Source organism: Amblyomma maculatum, chromosome 3 (assembly GCF_055883805.1).
Source record: "Amblyomma maculatum isolate TAMU_Amacu chromosome 3, ASM5588380v1, whole genome shotgun sequence".
Lineage (NCBI taxonomy): Eukaryota > Metazoa > Arthropoda > Arachnida > Ixodida > Ixodidae > Amblyomma > Amblyomma maculatum.
Window position 1 is genome coordinate 4,885,839 of NC_139346.1, and position 21,388 is coordinate 4,907,226.

The window sequence follows — 21,388 nt, forward strand, 5'->3', positions numbered from 1 at the left end:
CTTGCTACGTCGCCCGAAACCGGCGGGAGGCGCCTACTTCCAGTCGCCACCGTTCGGGGACAGCCGAGAGCTGCGCCTGACTGCGCTTTGCGAGAGGCGTCGGCGTGGTAGAAGCCTATTATTTTAAGAATACAAGAGCCCTGCTTCACACAATTTGGCAACAAGAATTAGTATATACTGTCATGTCTAGTGTGACCATGTCAGCGCTTGCTCGGCAAGGATGTATACTGGAGTGTACCCCGAAATACTTATAGTGACGGTGGTTCAATCGATTGGAGAGCGCTCATTACCGTGATGTTGCATTCGAATCCAGAATGGGGCGTTCCCGTCTCTTTCTCGTTCCCGTTGTTCGCGCTGTTTTACGATTCGAATCCAGTTGTTCGTCATGACCCGGCTGTGAACAATTCGAAGCTGTTCAGCTGCCATGGTAGCCTAATGCATAACCACTTAATTATGTCGCCAATTCCGTGCGTCATTTTCATACCATTTACTCATTCCTGCATACAGCTTTTATACACAAATTGATATCAACCTGTTCTAAGCTGCCAGCGCTGTCCAATAAAAAATGTCCCACTATGAGCAACCTCTGTGAAAATGCGACATGTAACCAACCTTCCTATCTCATTGTGACAAATTTTACGGTGGAAATATGAAGATGTTTATTAGGTTAAATCGAGATGATAACCTGGGATCTTCGACTCAGTTGGAGACCTTAAACTTTGTACGCCAGGACGCTATCCGTCATGGCTTCCCGCATTTTGCATGACCGGATGCGCCGAAAGTTTTTATTACTATTTTTATTCGCTGCTCGTAAACCCATACAATTTTGCTGGTTCGTAATTTTCAGTGGAAGAACGCGCATCGAGTGTTGCTGTTGTGAAACTCTTAGCTGTGATCGCAAGAATGTTCACGCGTCAGAGCGCAACTGCAGCTGAGATTCAGCGAGCAGCCGAGTACGCTTATTTAATGGCCACACAAAAAAAGGAAGAAAATTATCAATCGCAGACGGAAAACCTTTCTTGAGAGAGGTTTATGCCATAACATCGCTCCACTGTTGAGTTTAGCTGCAGGTACAGTGTACAGCGAGAAAACAATGATGAAACGAAACGTTTACACAGCTTGCTACTTCGCCGGACCTCTTCAGACTTCATCATCCTGTTAATGAAGGTGCTCGTAAGCTGACAAAGCTTGATTTCTTCCTTTGCGGGGTACATCAAGCCACCATTGTCCTTGGTTTTCAATAACCTGTAACTGGTCCAGTTGGCTGATAATTCCTGCAACAGGCTCTTGCACGACTGACATGTCGCCTCAAAACCATTACCAAATATCGCATAAATTAAGCAACAACCTGGTAGTGATAAACAAAACTTGGGGTTCTTAAGTCTCCTTGAGGAGCCTCGTTAGAGTGCCCGCATTTTGCTACCTGCTTATTCACCGTATCCAGTAATTGCTGCCTCTGACGCATATCATTTGAATGCAGCCTTAAGCCATTATATGAAATAGCACCGCATAGCTATATAAAGCCCCTCTTTACCGAAGCCGTACGAACGTGCCCTACAGGAGTATAGTGTGCCTGACTTGGGATCTAACGGTCCCGCTTTCAATAATTCCCATTTCACCCTTCCATCTTATTGACTCTCTCTGGTTTGGCAGCTCCTGTCACATTCAACATGCCATGTGTTCTCATTGCGCCAAAGGTGTTTGGCCATATCACTAACTAAAGTGCCTCTTACTACAGAGGTTTCTTTTTTCCGACTTTCCGCCGACAGAGCGGGCGCCGGATTTTCTGTGGAACGTGGCTTTTCATTTTATCGCGTCGGCTCAAACAATCTCAGCAGTATAAACAAATGTATGCACAGGCTCCTTTACTTGCAAGGCCACTCAGACTAGCGCGGCAAAATTTAGAACAAATTGCATGCTTATATAAAAAAAAAACTTCGTAGCTTTTTCTGATATGTCCTCTCAACATAACCTGCGAGAAAAACTTCTGGTGCTACCTCGTCGTGTTCATCTGCTTCACAACACATCGTTAAAAATCCTAGTTCACTGGCCAGCTCCCTGATAACTAAATAGGTTAAATAACGTTACGGGAACACACGAAAAGAGGACGACACAACTAGCGCGGTTGTGCCGTCTTCTTTTCCTGTGTTCCCGTCACGTTGTTTGCACGGTTAACCTATAATTAATCACCAACAAGTCCAATCTGCGGTCCCTTGTAGCAAATTCAATGGCAGCTGATAGGGCATTATGCTTCAGCATCTGGACTTTTTAACCTCAGCGCCGCTTTCATTTCAGAGGAAGCGAGTGCATTTCCAGTCCTCGCTGCTGTGTTTGCCTGAAGCGAGCTCAGCAGATAACTAGTCTCTCAGATGTCTCTTAAGCGGAGGACGGCGAAAGCCTACCCTTCTCCTATCATTTGCCTCTCATCGTTTGCCACATTTCGTCATTTCAAGTCGTCGTTTGACATATTGGTCGTTTATCAGTCATGATGAGTCTGCCTGCGTAGTCATTGTTGCCCTTATTACTCATAACTAAGCACGTTACTCATTTAGAATCAGCAGGGGTCATTACATGTCGTCGTTTCACATATTGGTTATTTTGTAGTTATTAACAGTAATGACGAGTCATGCCTATTACCACACATTGCTAAACACTTTTACTCATTTCTAATCAATTGCGGTCATTACATGTCCTAGTTTGATATACTGGTCATTACAAATCATTTTAGTCATTATTTACCATTATTAGTCATTAGCATTAGTCATTACCTCTATCAATGTCTATAACTATTATTGATTACGTACCACCATCAATCATTTTCATTCCTAATCTCCCTCCTTGCACGTCCGCTTTTGCGACTGGCACACCAGTGCACAGATGCGACGCACAGATAACAGGCACAGCTTCTGCGCATAGATTTTCGCTCCATGAGCCTAGAATGGCTTTCGCCTTAAAAAACAAACGCATCCAGTCTCAACGTTAACATGCTTGCACACAAAAAAGTTTGCGTTTACCACGCAGACGCGAGGCGAACGCGCCCAGAAATGAAGCAAACCAACCGCGCGCTCAGAGCCGGCGACCCCGGTGGCGACGTGTCCCCGAACAGTGGCGCCCTCAGCAGAAATAGCGGGCACAACTGTAAACTCCCAAAGGACGCGCTTGCCCGTTGACGGCGGCGCGACGCAGCAGGCCGCACCCAGTGCGCTTCCATCGAGCGGCCGTGGCCAGTGTTTGCGACGTGTTCGCAAGTGTGACAACTGGACTCCCGGAGATCACCCGCTGCTGGCAAGCCCACGGACCTGCGAGGAACGGCGCTCGTCTTGCATGGCGGCCACATCGTGACTCTCGAGGTGTCGGACTGCAACAGTGTCCGGTGAACAATCTGGTGTTTGTTTATGTGTTTCTCTCGTGTTTGATCTGTGTTGTAAAGCGTCTGTGTTATTGAATACCTCTGTAATTGCATGCTTAGCGTTTGTTTTTCCACCTGGTTCTATTTAAATATACTGCTAAAAATAATTTTATTTCCGAAGTGAACAGCTACGGCTTCGGATCTATACAATAACCTACCCTGTACAGAGAATATCGATATACATCACTGCCCTCCGCAAGATATTTTTCCTTGACGTGCTTTAAAGTGCACTCCTACCCATGTACCATCTTTGCTAAAAGTAACCAGGCTGCGTGTTCTATGTCTCAGTCGAGAGCAGAGAATTCGTACCCCTTAAGCTGTAAATCTGTGCAAAGTCAAGGCGAGCTCCTGTCCTCACTTCTCAACAAGTTGCGATCCTCTCTGAATCCACGTTGACATTAGAATGCAAGCGAAAAAAAGAAGGTTAATTTTGGCAAATACGGTAACGTCCCATGATAGAATATGCCTTCAAAATCTGGGAAACTTACTCTAAAACTGACACCGCTAAATTAGGTCCCAAAGGAAAGCCGTCCGGTTTATTTATAACCGATATGGTCGTATATGTATCAGTCATCTTTTTAACCAAAATGGTTTGCTTCCATTCTCTAAAACAAAAACCCACACCTGTCATTTAAAGATGTTTTTTTTAAATTATTCGAATGTCACTGCAGCATTGACACATGGCAGATTATATCGTACTCTTCTGGATATAACACAAGACAGCGACACGATTTTGCACTGACACTTCTGAACGCAAGAACTAACGTCTGTAAGTATTCTTACTTTATTAGTGTCTCATATGTCTAATCGTTCGTTAATACTTTGTCGTTAGGAAGAAAAGGAAACGATTGAACAAACAACAACTGAATTTACTGGTGATAGAAAAGGGAGCACATTCAAACGCGTCCGTTTCGCACCAAGTTCGTTTAGCGCCTACTCGCCACTGTTGGTTGGTTGGGAACTTTGGGATATTCACGGGGGGGGGGGGGGGGGGGAACCGGACACGGGGTATGCCGGCCTAATGTCGCGGCGGCACTCTTGGTGTCCGGGGGATGGGGACGTGGGGGGGGGGGGGGGGAGATCGGCATGGCCCGCACCAAGCAAACAGCCCGGTGAACGTCGGCAGGTCGGTAGTCCGGTGTGCAGCCTCCGGTGCAGCAGCGCTTATGGGTGTTCCAGGCGAAGCCTGGTACTGCGCCTCTGCGAGGCACAGGAAGGACTGCTGGTGACAGCAGGACGCCACGGCGATTGGGGCAACCGCCGCAGCAGGAGGGGACCGCGATAGACTGCTGACAAGGCAGCAGCGCGGCGGGTGGCGCTGAGGAGGCCGCCCGTAGACAGCGCGCCGAGGCCCGCGAGCAGGGAGCCCACGGGAAGCTGTGTCGCTGGAGAATCCGGGCGGCAGCAGGGAGGACCGCTGATTTACTTCTGCCGTGGCAGAGGTGCGGCGGATGACGCTAGAGAAGCCGCTGGCAAGGCGGCGCGTCCAGGCCCGTGAGCACAAGGCCCACGGGAATGCTGGCAAAGCAGCGGGGGGACCGCAGGAGCGGCAGGGAACGCGGGTGCGTCAGGGCCCGCGAACCGTGAAGTCCGCGGGAGACTGGCAGTGGCCAGCAGGGCTGCGCCTACGGAGGGCCGCCGCAGTAGCAGTGGGCCGCCGCAGTAGCCATGAGCCCGGTCCAACGCAGGGGCGCGCCGCAAACGTGGAAGCAACGAGGGGTGTGCCGCGGGGAAATCCAGGTCACCGGCACAGCACTGGGTCGACGCCTCGAGGGCAGAAGGGCGCAATTTGAGGGTGCGGTGATCCTGGAGTCGGTTGCAGCACTGGGTCGCACCTCGCACGCAGCAGCTACGAGGTGCGCGAAGGAAGTCACGGGTCCGGGGCACCACGGCAGCAGGAAGGTTGGCAGAAGCCAGCGAGATGGGGACGATGGCCCAGGGAATATGCACCAGCGGGCTGGAGCAGGGAGGACTGAACCCCCGAAGGGGGCGAGCAGGACGCACGAATACGTGAGGGACGGTCAAGGCTGACCCCACTCCCGTCTTCTTCATTGTCCCCGCTCTCCCCGTCCTAGCCCCGAAGCCCCTCTTTACACCCTTTCCACTTCCACTCCCACCTTACCCCCTTCCCTTACGGCGCGATTGCGATGTCCACAGAAAAACAAGTGAGACAGTTACCGCGCCTTTCCCTTCCTATAAATAAATCAGTGAGGGGGCCTTCCAGGAACGGCGAGCGCCTGGCACGACCCAGGGGGTCGAGCGGCGTCCTTTTCGAAGGGGCCAGGAGGTCATAAATTAGACCGCCCGAGTGTCCAAAAGAGCGTGGGTAGTAGGTCGAGTGTTCCCCGCGCGGACGACCGTTCTTTCGCGAACAACGTTCACGACACATTCCCGCCCGAAATGCCACAGGCATTTCACAGACACGCACTCACTGCACAAGCTCCACTGGGTACAGCACTTGTAGTGGACGACGCAGGGTGGTTCCTCCAGGAAGCCTTACGGTGCAGGATCGAATTCGCCCGTCGCGTCCGGGGAAGGTCGTATCGACTATCGCCATCTTCCAGAGCTGTCTGGGCTGCAGAGTCTCCTTGAGTAGCACAATGTCGCCTGCCTGTAGACTCCGGGTTGGGTTCCTTTGGTGCAGCTGCGTGGTTTGCAATTCTATCAAGTACTCGTTCATCCATTGCCGCCAGAATCCACGCAGGAGTCGTGCTCTGTTCGTGAACATTTGCCGTAGGGTCGCTCAAGTAATGGCATTCAGTTCGAGAGGATGAGGCTCGTTCGCTTCGGTGTGCACGTGCGTTAGTCGACGCGAATTGAGGATAGCTTCCACTTCCGCTAGCGTCGTGGTGAGCTGTTCAAAAGTGAGACAGCTTCTTCCGAGCACCTTTTTCAAGGTTTGCGTGGTCAAGCCGACAAGTCGTTCGCAAAAGCCACCCCACCATGGTGCGCGTTCCACTATGGATTTCCACTCGGGTGTTTGAGAAGTAATTTTTGACTTCATCGCTTCTGATAATGTTCCAAAGGGTAGCCAGGTCCTTGCTGGTCTGCAGGACGGATCGTTTGCTGGGTGGCTCGGTCGTGGCGATTCTGTCGGTGAAAGGGCAGAATGTCAACATGTCCGTACTTGGTTCCTAAATGAGTCCCAACACCTTAAACGCACCTGACAGGTAGCCAAGAGGCTTTGCCCCATTTGAGTCCTGCTCAAAAATTCGACAAAGCTGCTCGCTGTTAGATGCCCATTTGTGCAACTTCATCGAGGCTGCTCCGAAAATTGCGTTCGTTTCGTTGTGCAAATTCAGTGAGGCCTGTTCGTTTTCGGCTCCCATCAGTATGTCGTCGACATAAGGCTGCGTTGTAGTCGGCTTGCAGTGATCGGGAACTGCTCCTCCGCGCTCTTTAGGTGATGTTGGAGAATGGCAGAGAGCAAGAACGGACTGGCAGTCGTTCCGAATGGGACTCTCTTCATACGCCATGTCAAGATTGGTGGAAGAGGGCCACCTGGCTCTGGTTTCTTTTCGAACCACAAGAAACGCAAAGCGACTCTGTCGTCTGGTCTCACTGCAATTGGCAAAAAGGCCTGTTCGATGTCCGCTACTAGAGCTACTTTGTGCCTGCGGAAGTTTAGCAGCATGCCCACGAGGTCAGCCGTTAAATTTGGTCCACTTTCGAGATTGTCGTTTAGAGATTTTGCTGACGTGGGATGAGGCGTCGAAAACCACGCGCAGCTTGTGAGCCTCGCGGATGACAGCGGCATGTGGTATGCGGGGCTTGCGCCACTGTCATTTGTTTCAACCAACTCCTCCATATCAAGTGCGCTGTACTGCCACGTCATACTCATCTAGTAGCTCTGGGGATCTTTGAAGACGTCTTGTGAGCTGATGTAGGCGCTTTAGGGCAACCTCCCTGTTATCTTCCAAAGCTGTCACAGATTTCCATGGAAGGGCCACCTCATAACGACCCTCCTTCATCTGCACGGTGTCCTCAAAAAACTCCGCGACAGCATTGGTTACAGTTTTTGATTCATTTTCATTTATCCCAATCGATTCTAAGATCCAGAATTTCGTTAGTATGTCCGTTGCGCTTCTTTCCGTGACCGATGTTCGCAGGGAAAGCGTTTGCATGCAATAGGGTCCTTCGTCCATGCCCTGAACTGGTCCCTGAATGGTCCAACCTACAGCTGTCTCAACTGCTCTCAGTCTATTGCCGGTCGTTAGATCCCAAATGTGATCGGATCCTATGACAAGCCCAATATCTCCGTCGTTGCTGAAATCGGCTGGCTCATAACCGAGCGTTCGTGGTTTTGGGATATGCTGATCGCAAATGACCTCCAGAACCTCTAGTTTGCATGTTTTTCCTTTTTTAGCTTTAATTTCGACCAATACTCTCCTGAACACTCGTTCTTCTTGGTGACCGCGGTTAGCATTTCTTCACCAAGAAATTTGCATCCCAGTCTTTTTGATGCTTCAGATGTCAGGTACGAGCGTTGGCTTCCGCCGTCGAAAAGTACTCGCAGTTGTGCCCAAGCCTTTAGGCCACCGCAATTAGCTGACGCCATTTGAAGCAGGACAGTCTTCGCGGGAGCGGATTCTGTTCCTGCTGCAACTTCAAGGCTAACTTGCGCGTTGGTGACTCCGTTGTGGCTTCCCTCTGGAGCGCTACCGCATAGGACGGATCACAAATTGCAGTCGCGTGCTTCTTCCCGCACTTCATGCATTTTAGGTGCACATTACAATTCCTTGATCGATGCCCTTTTCGCGTGCATTTGAAGCATCTCCCTGCCGCTTGCAGACGCCGTTTCCTTTCCTCCACGCTTTGTTTGGCATCGCATTCCTGTGTCAGATGCTCCTCGGCGTTACAAAAGAAGCAACTTTCCTTGGTTGTGTTTTGATGCAAGGTTGCTGCGGTTGGTAAGGGCTTATGCGATTTCCAAGGTGGCTTCGCCTGACCTTTTCTGATTTCTTTAGTTTTTGGCCAAATCCATGCTTTTTAAGGCAGCCAAGTTTTCTCAACTCTCGACTTCGATTTTGAGGAAAGAAATGAGTCGTGAAAAGGACGTCACCGTACCTTTGACACTTGCGTTTGAGCTTTCCGAAGCACCGTTGGTCGATTCGGCGTTCCCGCCCATGGAACTAGTTGTCTCGATGACACATTTGCGGCTGTAGTCGAGTAAGATGTCCGTTGGCAGTGCTCTTTGCACAATCGGCATGAGAAGCGTGGTGTAGGAGTCCTGCTTTTGGCCCATTGTCTCCAAACCCTTGATGTGTGCAGCCAGGGTGTCGTGGAGGCGGCGAAGTCCGCGTACATCGTCTGAGGAACGAACTGGCTGGACGTCAATAAGCTTCTTCATGTGCTCTTGAATTAGGAGCTCTTCGTTTCCAAAGCGTTTCTGGAGGAGCTCTACGGCGTCGCTGTAGCACCGTCGATGGAAGTCCGGCGAGTGCAGTCGCGGCGTCCCCGGTGACAGATGCCTTGAGGTAGTGGAACTTGTCGACAGGTTCTTCATTTTTGTCGACAACTTGTTCGAATACCTCCCAGAAGGCCTGCCAGTCCGGTAAATTTTGTGAGCTTTGGCAGCCCTAATCTTCGAGGTGGTCGTTGTCTGGGCGGCGTTATTCTGCCGCTGACCTTCCAATCGGCTTTGAGATGCAGCTTGGCCAAGACGGTTACGATTCGATCGTTGTACTCAAAAACTTGTTCGTACTCAGTCTCGGCCTGCTCATCATCCAGTGACTCCTCGAGCTGACTATTCACAGCGTTTAGTTCAGCATGAAGAGACGCTAGTCGAGCGTGCATGACATTAGCATCGCTCTGCTAATCTCTGCGAGGAGCGCTCTGCCTTGAGCGCTCATCAAGGCATTCCTTTGTAACTTTGGTGACTTGAGTGCGCAGTACCTTTCGTTTTTTGAAGAGGCGCTCCATCGTTGAACCAGCGTTGCTGAGGATCACGGAAATTCAGATAACCAGGGGATGAGACCACTTCATGCGGCAGCGTTCGGTAGACTTCTTGTCCGTTGTGCTGAAAGGCCACAATGAGGCGAATATCCACGGTTCGTTGATCTAAATTTCTTCTCTTCGCTTTCTTCCCGGGTTTCGGCACCAACTTTTGTCTGATATGTCTAATCGTTCGTTAATACTTTGTCGTTAGGAAGAAAAGCAAACGATTGAACAAACAACAACTGAATTTACTGGTAATAGAAAAGGGAGCACATTCAAACGCGTCCGTTTCGCACCAAGTTCGTTTAGCGACTACTCGCCACTGTGTCCCACTCCCGTCTTCTTCATTGTCCCCGCACTCCGCGTCCTCGCCCCGAAGCCCCTCTTTACTCCCTTTCCACTTTCACTCCCACCTTACCCCCTTCCCTTACGGCGCGATTGCGGTGTCCACCGAAAAACAAGTGAGACAGTTACCGCGCCTTTCCCTTCCTATAAATAAATCGGTGAGGGGGGCCTTCCAGGAACGGCGAGCGCCTGGCGCGACCCAGGGGGTCGAGCGGCGTCCTAGGGGCCAGGAGGTCATAAATTAGACCGCCCGAGTGTCCGAAAGAGCGCGGACGACCGTTCTTTTGCGAACAACGTGAGGAAGTATGGATTCTCTGGTCAAAAACAAATGACGTTTCGGGAGCGCTCCCGTGTTCACAATGGCCGGACGTCCCGGGCTTTTTGTGGCTGTTAGCATCGTTCTTAAAGATTTCGGGTGCAGTGTGCCATCATTATTCCTTATTGTGTTAGGCGTAGTCTGGATTATTAGTGACCCGGGATTTTGGCGGGCTGATAAATTCTTTTCCCGTTGTCACAATATCTGCTTCACCCCAGTAATTTCATGCGCATGATGATCCTTCAGGCGTCTCATAAAATATTTCGTTTCGCGTATGTAAACTGAACAACTACAGACTGAAAGAACCGAACTAACTTGTTACGTGGTGGTGACAAGGTCGATGACACAAATGAAGAGGCGGTGATTGCACTGAAGAAACTCTTCATTGGGCTGACTTGCGCCCGCAAAAAAACTATAAGCAACTCGACGATAGCAACTAACGTGCTCGTCGATCTTCGAACAAAGAATGCCCGTCGCACTCGTCAACGCTCAATTTAAAGGCTGCTCAGAACAATGTATGATAACGTCGCAAACTGCTACATAGCACATAGAAACATACGCGAGTGATAGGAATCTTCGAGACAGATCTTGCGCGACAACGAAACTGCTAAAGGTGCGTCTCGTGACATCGATCATTAACAAACAAATAATTTAGGACTGATACGTGAGCCAGAATCAGAGTGATAAGGCCGCTTGCCGGCGGCTGCCAAAATACAACTAATACAGTTTTGTAGGTTTAGCGGCAGTACCACAAACTTCACTAGAAATGTTCGAAACCAATCTTTAATTTTTCGAACATGCTTGGCGCTATATGTGTCCTTGTGTTGCATTTGCATTTTGTATTTTTTTTTTGTTCCATTTTCGTTTCATGCCTGACTTTGTTGTGAATTTACAGACTTTTTAACAGCTTCAATTTATGCTTACTGCTTGCAGCTGCTGTTAAGGTCTTAAAAAGATCAGTAACTAAAACAAATATATTAAGCTTCGCCTTACGAGCCTTCGCCTTTAACGCCACCTTTTCATTCTTAGATAAGCTGGTTTTTCACAAAGTGAAGGTGCATTATTGGGCTCACTTCTCAGTGGTGGCCTACAGTTGTCAGTGGTGCGCACGTTGTGGGCTTGAATCGCTGTCGCAAACTATCTTGACTTTAAGGGGTGAATGGGAAGCGAACGGTTTCGGCACCGTGAACTCACGTACACATCTCCCCGAAATGGTTTCACCAAAACTGTGTGACGCCATTTCGACCGAACGAGCTGCGTAAAAACTGGCCGCCATAACAACATATTTGACTCTTGCCACACTAATGATGTGAAAAGTTTATACTGGGAAGAAGGTGAGGATTAAAGGTGCTACCTCCGTTCCGATGCGGTCAGCGAATCCATTGAGAGTTTCCCCCGCCAATAGGCCGTCTTCGAGGGCGATGTGGTTCACGCGGCAGTGAGCCCTCCTCGTGCCGTAGTAGGAGGCCGTTTGGGTGCGCCGGTTCGAGGCCTCGCCCCGCTGGTCGCAGCTGCACAGCCGCCGATACACGTACTTGAAGGCCTTGGCCAAGATATCGCCGATGTTGGTCAGGTACAGCAGCATGAGCGGGATGCCCACAATGGCATACAGGATAGTGACGATCTTTCCCCAGTTCGTCTTGGGTGCGATATTTCCGTACCCTGGGAAAACAAAGCACGCCACGTTGGCATTTCTTCCAAATGGCGAACTTCGGCCAGATACCGTGCATGCTCTATAGGGGACCCAATCCGGCCAATGGACGCCTGTAGACTTTCGTGTCTTTGCAGCTTCTGCACGCGGGAGCAACTCGCTTTGTCGCTCGCGTTATTGAAAGCCGCTTGCGCGCGCCCTGAGCGCAGTCCATTTGCTTTGCTTGCATTTCCGTGCTGAAAGAAAGCTGTCTTGCGTGCACACTCCTCCTTCTACTTTTCACATTGGCGCTTGGACGAAGTTTGAAGCGAGTGTTCGGTGTAGTTTAAGAAAATAGCCGACAGCGGTGGCTATTTTCACAGCACAAACGTCAGAAAGGGAGGGCTGTTCGTCAGCCATGTGCATTCTGTTGAGCAGATTATAGAATATAAGCTGTTATCGTGAAGACTAAGTGTGTGTCGTAGGTCAGCGACCACATCGGGTACGACGTGGGATTTGAGGCAAGTATTTAATTTTTATCATACCCATTTCATTAAGGCTCAGATTGTAAGGCGCATGCAACCATTCGATGCGCCCTTTGCTTTAATTTCTGAAGAGCTTGCAAATGTAATCCAGTTGCTGCCTATGAACTTGATAAAAGACACGTGGGTTCGTTCGCATCTTAGGTGCGCTTTTCCGTACATGCCGATATGTTAATTTTGATGCCGATTGTCGTGCAATTACATACTTGGAAGATTTTATACGTAGCTTCCACCTGAATAGAATGTGGATTCACATGTATACAAAGAAAAATCAACCCTTCTGCTGCAAACGAAATATTTTCGAGCCCTAATTTTCGTGAATCGCATTCAGCTCCTAATAACTGTTCAGAAGAGCGTGTTGTCGGGCTAGTTGGTTCTGCATAGTATATAAGAGAAATGCGCAACAACTTCAACAGGACACAGGAAGAAACACACAAAACAGTTCACGAGCGCAGCTGAACTGCTCGTGAACTGTTTTGTGTGTTTCTTCCTGTGTCCTGTTGAAGTTGTTGCGCATTTCTCTTATATCCTAATAACTGGTCCCGCAATTGATCGACTACAACTTGAATTGCACAAAGTAAATGAGACATTTCTGGACAATATCTAGAAAAACAAATTTTCGCTGCGTGGTTATTAATTGTTGCTATAGCTTTTATGTTGGTATATAACTGTTTTATTTATTCACCCGCCCCGCTGCGGTGGCTCACGCGTTAGGTACTGTTGGTCATGGCGACGCGGGTTTGATCCCGGCCGCCGCTCGCTGGAGGTGAACTACAAGGAGGTCTTTAGAAATATACGCTCCCGTTAAATAACCACAGGGGGAATTTTTCCAGGTCTCCAATACAGCGCCCCTCGTCGCGCTGAAGTGCACTACAAAGCTGAACGAACTCAATTTATATATCCTGCCTTCAGTGTCTGCTTTCTAAAGGTCTGAGCATGAGTTGCTTGTTCTCTTTTGTTCCTTATGTCGTGGGTTCGAAACGTCTGTGTTTCTGTTTCTTTGCAGCTAGCGTGGACATGCACTGAAAAGCGCCATTTCTCGTGCTAATTGTGTACCTGCAAGGCAGGAATTCAGGGGCGCTGCAAGCATGTTGCTGCTGTGTGCTGTTTCATAAACTCCCACGAAGATGCGTTCTGTGCAAGCCAGGCACAACAATGGGGCGAACCCAGCGGCAAAAATTCCAAGCCCTCTCTAGAGAGCATCTGGCCTTAATGAAATGGGTATAATAAAAATTAAATACTTGCCTCAAATTACACGTCGTACACGATGTGGTCGCTGACCTGTGACACACACAGCCTTCACGATGACAGCGTTGTCTTCTACAATCTGCTCAACAGAATGCATATATGACTGACTAACAGCTCTCCCTTTTTGACGTTCACGCTGCGAAAATAGCCACCGCTGTCGGCTATTTTCTTAAAACCCGTCGAAGCGTGTAAATTGCTGCACACTCGCTTCAAACACCACTTCGACCAAGCGCGAGTTTGAAAAGTAGAAGCAGGAGCGCGCGCAAGACAGCTTTCTTTCAGCACGGAAATCCAAGCGCGCGCAAAGCGAGTAGACAGTAGACTGCGGTCAGGGCGAGCGCTCGAGCAAGCAGCTTTCAACAACGCGAGCTGCTTCCGCGTGCAGAAGCCGCAAAGACACGAAAGTCTACAGGTGAGCTGTTGCGACAGCCAGCAACACAACAATACACTTCCCCACATTTCGAGCGTCGCTCCAGCCATGTTTTAAACTCAGCTGTGTTTGCATGCCTGCGAAGCCACGGCGGCGCGAGCACTCACAAAGAGAGGTAACGCGGGCGACGCGAGCAACACACCAAGCCCATAGAGAAAGAGATTGGTAAAGCGCGGACACTCGGCGAAATCTAGCCCCAGGAAATGCGCGACTGGATGGAGGCACCAGCGCGGACATGCGCGAATGCGCGCGCGACGGCACTCGCTGTAGCGGTACCCCCCGGAGCAGACGACAGAAAGTTGCCCAAGGGAGCGTGTCTGCTCGTGCCTCGTGGTCTGCTACGAGGAACGACTGCGGTTTGGAACGACGTCAAGCTGAGCAACGTTTTTCGCTCAACTACGCTGCATTTGAAGCAGTTTACCATGACCACGCCGGCTGTTCAGGCTTAGAGAAGTTCAGGCGCAGTTCGTAACGCTCCGGCACTTTAAAAACCGCGGCCAGGATTAAAATGTTGTGTTCCTGCGAAACTGAGCTGCATTTCGAACAGTTTATCTCAGCACGCTGGACAAAGTGGCTAGTGAAGGCACCAAGGAACGCCGTTGCGCCAACATGGTGTATTAGCCGGCCGGTGCGGCCAGGCCTGACGCGGTTCGCCGAACGGCTAGTTTTCCTAAGTGTCGCGTTTAACAGGGTGACGGTAAGGTGAGAAATGTTGCATTTTTGACTTTCTTGTCAAACTGTGCAGTATTTCAGCCTGTTTAGCTCAGTACGGCGGCGACTGCGCTTCACAAAGTCGCGCGTGAAGGGCATGTAACAGGCATAACAAGGCGTGCGGACCGCCGCGGTCACGTGACATGGCGTGAGGCAGTTTTGCGAACGGCTAGTTTTGCGTGGTGTCGCATTTAACAGGGCAACCGCAAGGTAAAAAATGTTCTATTCTTGTCAAACTGCGAGGCATTTCGAGCAGTTTAGCTCAGCACGGTGGTCTGCGCTTCACAAAGTCGCGTATTAAGGGCAAGCCAACATGGCGTGTTCGCCGGCCGCGGTTTTGCGAAGGGCTAGTTTTGCGTGGTGTCGCATTTAACAGGGCAACCGCAAGGTGAAAAATGTTCTATTCTTGTCAAACTGCGAGGCATTTCGAGCAGTTTAGCTCAGCACGGTGGTCTCCGCTTCACAAAGTCGCGTATTAAGGGCAAGCCAACATGGCGTGTTCCGGCCGCGGTTTTGCGAAGGGCTAGTTTTGCGTGGTGTCGCGTTGCATTTAACGGGACAACGTTAAAGTGAGAAATATTTTATTATGCGGCAAACTTCATTACTTCAGCTGTTCAGTGCTCTTGAGGAATATTGTTAGTTTAGTGGCTGTTATTTCACTCACTGTAGAAATGCATTTTCAGATAGGTTTGGTTAGCCGGCATTTCCTGTCCTCTACGTTCCAAGAGTAGCTTTTGTATCATTTTTACGAATCACAGCTTTTCTGTTCTGGACCCTAACTGCTGCTCAAGTCGTACGCACCCACATGCAGAGATGTGTGCGCGGTGCAGTGGCCTTACATTTCATTGCAACCTTCTGCATTGTAAGGCCGCAGTGAAAAGCGACTCGCACGTGGAGTCGAGCTGGCGGTCGAACCCCCCCAAGCGCCGAGGCCAAGGAGCGAGCGCTGTTGTTGTTTTTTTCTTCTCCTTTTCTCCCCTTTTCTTGGGCGCGGGCGCGCGGGAAGCCTGGTTTGTTTCGTCCTTTCGCCCCGAGGCGTCGCCAAGAAGCGAACGACAGACGCATCCAATTATCAGCAGGGAACAACAGTGGCACGCTTGCGAACCACTTTACGGCCGGCTCGTCCAGCGATGTCCCGCCGTGGCGCCAAGCATGGGTGCAGGGAGACGCCGTTAATGAAGCTTTTTGCACTGTCACAAGCGCTCGCTAAATGTTCTACAGAAGGCGACAATAGGCGCGACCCTCGGCCCTCCAAAGTAGGCAATCAGCCCAGCGATCTCCCACTGTGTCGCGAAACACCGGGGCAGAGAGACCCCGATAATGAAGCCATTGTGCCCTGCCCCAAGCGCTCACTAAACGCGAGCAGCAGCGACTGTACACTGCTCTAGGACAGTGCCCCCCCTCCCTTATTGTTCCTCGAACGGGACGGCGGTGTGGCCTAGTCTCCAGACAGATCCCCCGCGGCGTTTCTTTCACAAAGGCAGCAGCTGCAAGGTCGCGTCGCAAACACGCCGGGGAGAGGAAGGCAAAACAGGCGCCGTGTGAGAGGGTTTGGGGACCGGCGAGTGGAAAGAGTGTGTGTTTTGAATGTTGCATTTTTATTTGACGTAATTAAGGACCTGGGTCCGAGATTATTCCCAACCCACGGGGGTTGTGGCATGTTTTTAAATAATTTGATTGGCTGCTTCGTTTTCAGGGCGGATCACCTAAGGTGACCGCCCTTGGGTGTTTATTGATGTCTGGTATCAAAAAGCGGTCCTCGGACCATGTTCGACAGTCAAGATTGAGGCTCCGTGCTTAGCACGTATTTACAGTCCCTGGGCTTTAATCGAAATGCTCGGTAGAAAAGTAAGGGCTTGTAGAGTGACTTCTCTGTGTGAGAGTCTATTTTGTCTTAAGTTGCAGTTGTCTGTGTGACTATTGTTACTGTAACTGTTTGCCAATGTATAATATATTGCTTCTGTAAATATATATCTCTTCCTGACCATCATCAGATCATCGTCTTCTGCTCCTCTACCTGCCGAACACGAACTTGACATCACTGGCGCAGTCGACAGGATTCGGCACCCTACCACAAAGAAGCAAGCAACAAGGCCTCGGGCAGCAGCAGCGGCAGCCAAAGGACGGCTGTGCAAGCTACCTGCCGAGGACGACCAGCCAAGGCGTGACTCCCGGGCTTGGTGCTACTACCCGCAGCGACGCTGGTGACGGGTGAGCGGGATTTCTCGCGTCTGGTCGAGGTTGGCTTGGCTTGTGCTAGGGAAAGTGAGGTACTAGGCAGTAAGGACGCCAGATATGACTGAAAGCAAAGCTTACGCATATCCCCTGACGGAGGAGGAGCGTCTGGTAATTCAGCAACTTGAATTGGATTTTGAACGAAAGAAACGGGAAATTCTGAGAGAAGAAGAGAGATTGATGAGAGCGCTGATGCGTGAGCATGCCGGCGGCGGAAAGGCTAAAAGTGCGTCCGAAGCAACGGAGCAGCGACGGCTAGACCTTGGCCCCGTGGCAGAAAGCACTAGTGCAGTTGAGGGCTGCTCCTCCCGGTATTCGACGAATGCAGATAGCCTGGGCGAGCGAAGCGTTGCTAGCTCAGGGCAGGGAGCGGCGGAAACTGCTAGTGCAGCCCCACAGGCGCAGCTAAAGGAGCTTGCGTTAGGGGGCGAGACGAACTGCCCGAGCAGTGTCGTGGCGCGATTGGAAATGCGCGAAAAAACGGACGAGCCGTTAGCAGGATCGGAGCCCGACAGCAGCGGCGCGGATCCCGCGCACAGAAATTTTGCTTCCGAAGTGCGAGCTGATCAGCCGACGGAGACGGAGTGCGCCCCGTGTGGGGATCTACGCGCAACAGGTGTCGAGGCTGAGCTTACGGTGAGGGCGCCCGCTCCATTTGATGCAGAGGGCGCAGTAACGGATTCTGGCCAGTTTGATATCTCTGGTCAAGAGAGCGAACACGCTAAACTACAGCACAGTAGTAGCAAGGAGTACGCAGGTGGGCCTCTCAAAATTCGTGTAGGCACGACAGCAGTACGCGGCCTCAGAAAGTCGAGGCCGCCGAAGGTAAGGCGCGACGAAGTTTCTGTTTTGGGAAGCAGTCTCCCATCGACGGTCAGTGCAAGGATCTCTAGTGCTGGCGCCGCGAGAGGCGGCAACGATGTGCCGCAGGCGCTAAAGGCCACTGCTACACGACAACGCGGGCGCCGAGGTGCGCACGAGATCTATAGTGTTCCGGCGTATAGCAGCAGGCGCGTGCCAAACTCACTTCGCCAGCGCAGGAAACTGCATGGGCTAGCCTCGTCATTGGAGCCCCCATACAAATCTTGCGCAAAGTACAGGGACGAAGAAAGCCTCACAGTCCAATTTTGTATCTGGTTGTTTGGCATAGCCATGCTGGCCTCACCAGGCGTGAGGGTTCCTGCTTACCCAACGGGTGGCGTGCACGGAACTGTTTGGCGGCACCAAAAAGTGGTGTAAAGACAGTTGCATGACGGAGCGGGAACTGTGCAGTGGCGTGAGTGTTCCCGTCACCCGCCGTGTTTTGTGATGTGAACGGTGACGCGTGCTACAACTATGCGCCGCGGGTGGGTGCTTTGTGCTGAAACTCGGACTATGGCGAACTCTGCGTAGCCAACACGCGCTCTTGATGTGCAATTTTTTTGCGTGAGTCTTTACATGTGCCTCATGTATAGCAAATATAGGGCGCACTACTGTGCGCAATGCAGGATGTGGCGGGCTGTCATGAAGAACTTTCGTGTCTTCAGTGCCGTTGTTTGTATTGGTTTTATTTCCCGAATTCGAGTGTACGGTTTCCCTCAGTGGGGACGGATTTAGGTGCGCTGTGGCCTGGCGAAATGGTCGCCTGAGGGGGAATGTTGCGGCCTGTGTTTTTGTTTTGTGTAAATGAGCGGATTCCAAGCTCATTTACCCTCTTAGGAGGGACGTGTAAGGCCGCAGTGAAAAGCGACTCGCACGTGGAGTCGAGCTGGCGGTCGAACCCCCCACGCGCCGAGGCCAAGGAGCGAGCGCTGATGTTTTTTTTTCTCCTTTTCTCCCCTTTTCTTGGGCGCGGGCGCGCGGGAAGCCTGGTTTGTTTCGTCCTTTCGCCCCGAGGCGTCGCCAAGAAGCGAACGACAGACGCATCCAATTATCAGCAGGGAACAACAGTGGCACGCTTGCGAACCACTTTACGGCCGGCTCGTCCAGCGATGTCCCGCCGTGGCGCCAAGCATGGGTGCAGGGAGACGCCGTTAATGAAGCTTTTTGCACTGTCACAAGCGCTCGCTAAATGTCCTGCAGAAGGCGACAATAGGCGCGACCCTCGGCCCTCCAAAGTAGGCAATCAGCCCAGCGATCTCCCACTGTGTCGCGAAACACCGGGGCAGAGAGACCCCGATAATGAAGCCATTGTGCCCTGCCCCAAGCACTCACTAAACGCGAGCAGCAGCGACTGTACACTGCTCTGGGACAGTGCCCCCCCCCCCTTTTTTTTCCTCGAACGGGACGGCGGTGTGGCCTAGTCTCCAGACAGATCCCCCGCAGCGTTTCTTTCACAAAGGCGGCAGCTGCAAGGTCGCGTCGCAAACACGCCGGGGAGAGGAAGGCAAAACAGGCGCCGTGTGAGAGGGTTTGGGGACCGGCGAGTGGAAAGAGTGTGTGTTTTGAATGTTTCATTTTTATTTGACGTAATTAAGGACCTGGGTCCGAGATTATTCCCAACCCACGGGGGTTGTGGCATGTTTTTAAATAATTTGATTGGCTGCTTCGTTTTCGGGGCGGATCACCTAAGGTGACCGCCCTTGGGTCTTTGTTGATGTCTGGTATCAAAAAGCGGTCCTCGGACCATGTTCGACAGTAAAGATTCAGGCTCCGTGCTTAGCACGTATTTACAGTCCCTAGGCTTTAACCGAAATGCTCGGTAGAAAAGTAAGGGCTTGTAGAGTGACTTCTCTGTGTGAGAGTCTATTTTGTCTTAAGTTGCAGTTGTCTGTGTGACTCTTGTTACTGTAACTGTTTGCCAATGTATAATATTTTGCTTCTGTAAATATACATCTCTTCCTGACCATCATCAGATCACCGTCTTCTGCTTCTCTACCTGCCGAACACGAACTTAACATCACTTGCATCATGTTCATTCCTTTTCCAACAGCACTGCATGGACCCACGGACTGCAGCCGAAGCACGGCAGATGCGACGAGTGAATGGTGTGGCCTTCCCCCAAGCGTCAGTACTCGTCTCTGCACTGAACAATACAAGTTACCCTTGCTAAGGTAGCCGCGACTGGGACTGTGTAGTTTATGTATAATGCCTGTTTTGTTACATATCATTTGCCATAATTGGGAAATCAACGTTATGTTATTGTTTGTCTCTACCTAAGTGCTGTTTCTCGCCATGCATATTTTTATTTTTCTGTATTGTGCACATCGCCTAATGTGTGCCAAGTTTTGTCAATGCATCCGTCTACATCTGTTGCATCTCGTGTGTTTTATATGAAGCAAAATAAATGTTCATTTCACAAAGCACTTGGCGTCTTTTCTGCAATACTGTTTTGCAAAGGCTGTGGCTTCGTTGATGGCCAGTTTAGAGAACTGGGAATCTATTTTCCATGCTGTTATGCATGCTGAAAATAAATAGAAACACTAGCAGACCATGTAAAACCATAATAATGCACCAAAAGGGCAGGGAAGGATTCAGCGCATGCTAGCATTCAAATCACGCGCCTTTCAGCTAGTCGGGAAGTAGTTGCCGCCGGCCGCTTGGTGCGCTACAGTCAAATTGGCTGCTGTGCCCTATGGGAGTGTCCGCTCTTTACCAATCTCTTTCTCTATGCGAAGCCGCCGAAACACCTTCGGTCAAGCGCCGCGCCCAACCAATGCTTCAAAATTTTGCCGTTTGCGGAGGAGCGCGCGCTGCAGTCGCGCAGCCAAACTTCAGGTTGGCTTCCCTACATGCTATTCCTTCAGGAGGCTGCACAACCCAAGGCAATACGCGAAGGGCGTGCGAATGCTCACACTCCATTATGGCCGGAATACATGGAGCGTTTTTACCGCGTTTTACGCCCGACGGCGCGCACTCAACACCCTGCGTTAAAAAATGCCCGCCGCCTCTGATCTGGACCTGCGAGATATTTGGCGCCGAAAGTGGCCAAATTCAAATCACTTCCGTCTTTTCGTTCCATGTGGCGCCAAACGTCTTTCCTCGCGCGCGCTCACCCGCATAGTGCAATTGCTACCAAAGTCTGGAGAGTTTAATTTAATGACAAACTTACATGCGCGGTGCAAAAGCACCTCATACTGTGGGATAGCTCCCGGAAAGATTACAAGGACCGCCGAAAGAAAGCGGTCACGGAAATTAGACGTGACGCTACAAGTATTTCTATCAACGTGCAGGACGGTCTGCATGCATCTTCTTTTTTAGCAATGAATCCTGCCTCATTACTACTATGCGCGACGGAGCCCAGAGCTGACCGTTGCTTAAGTGTTCCCCAATAATGTACGCTTGCCTGTCTGAAAGATATCTGAGTTCTTGTTACATGCATATGCAACGAGGCTGTGGGTATGCTTACTAGCGTTGGCCCACGATATTTTGAAAAGCGTGTAGCGAGCCACAGGGCGACCAGCCTTGTCCGGTGTCATCAACATGGTGCATATCAAGATAATGTCATTTAAACCTCACCACGGTCGCTCAATGAAGGACGCGGATGAGATTGCGGCAGCCGTACTTCAATCGAGGCAAAACCGAAATAGGAGCCCGTATACTGTGCGATGTCAGCGCACGATTTCTACGTGGTCGAAATTTCTCGAGCCTTCCAGCAACCATACCG

General features: G+C 50.8%; 1 protein-coding gene across 1 annotated transcript in view; it reads right to left on the reverse strand.

Moving 5' to 3' along the window:
* LOC146194144 (TWiK family of potassium channels protein 7-like) overlaps positions 1-21,388 on the reverse strand; it is a 239,892-nt gene that overhangs the window by 114,432 nt on the left and 104,072 nt on the right. Inside the window, exon 2 of the mRNA XM_084597261.1 lies at positions 11,362-11,669. Coding sequence (XP_084453387.1) covers positions 11,362-11,669 — 308 coding nt within the window. The remainder of the gene's footprint in view (positions 1-11,361; positions 11,670-21,388) is intronic.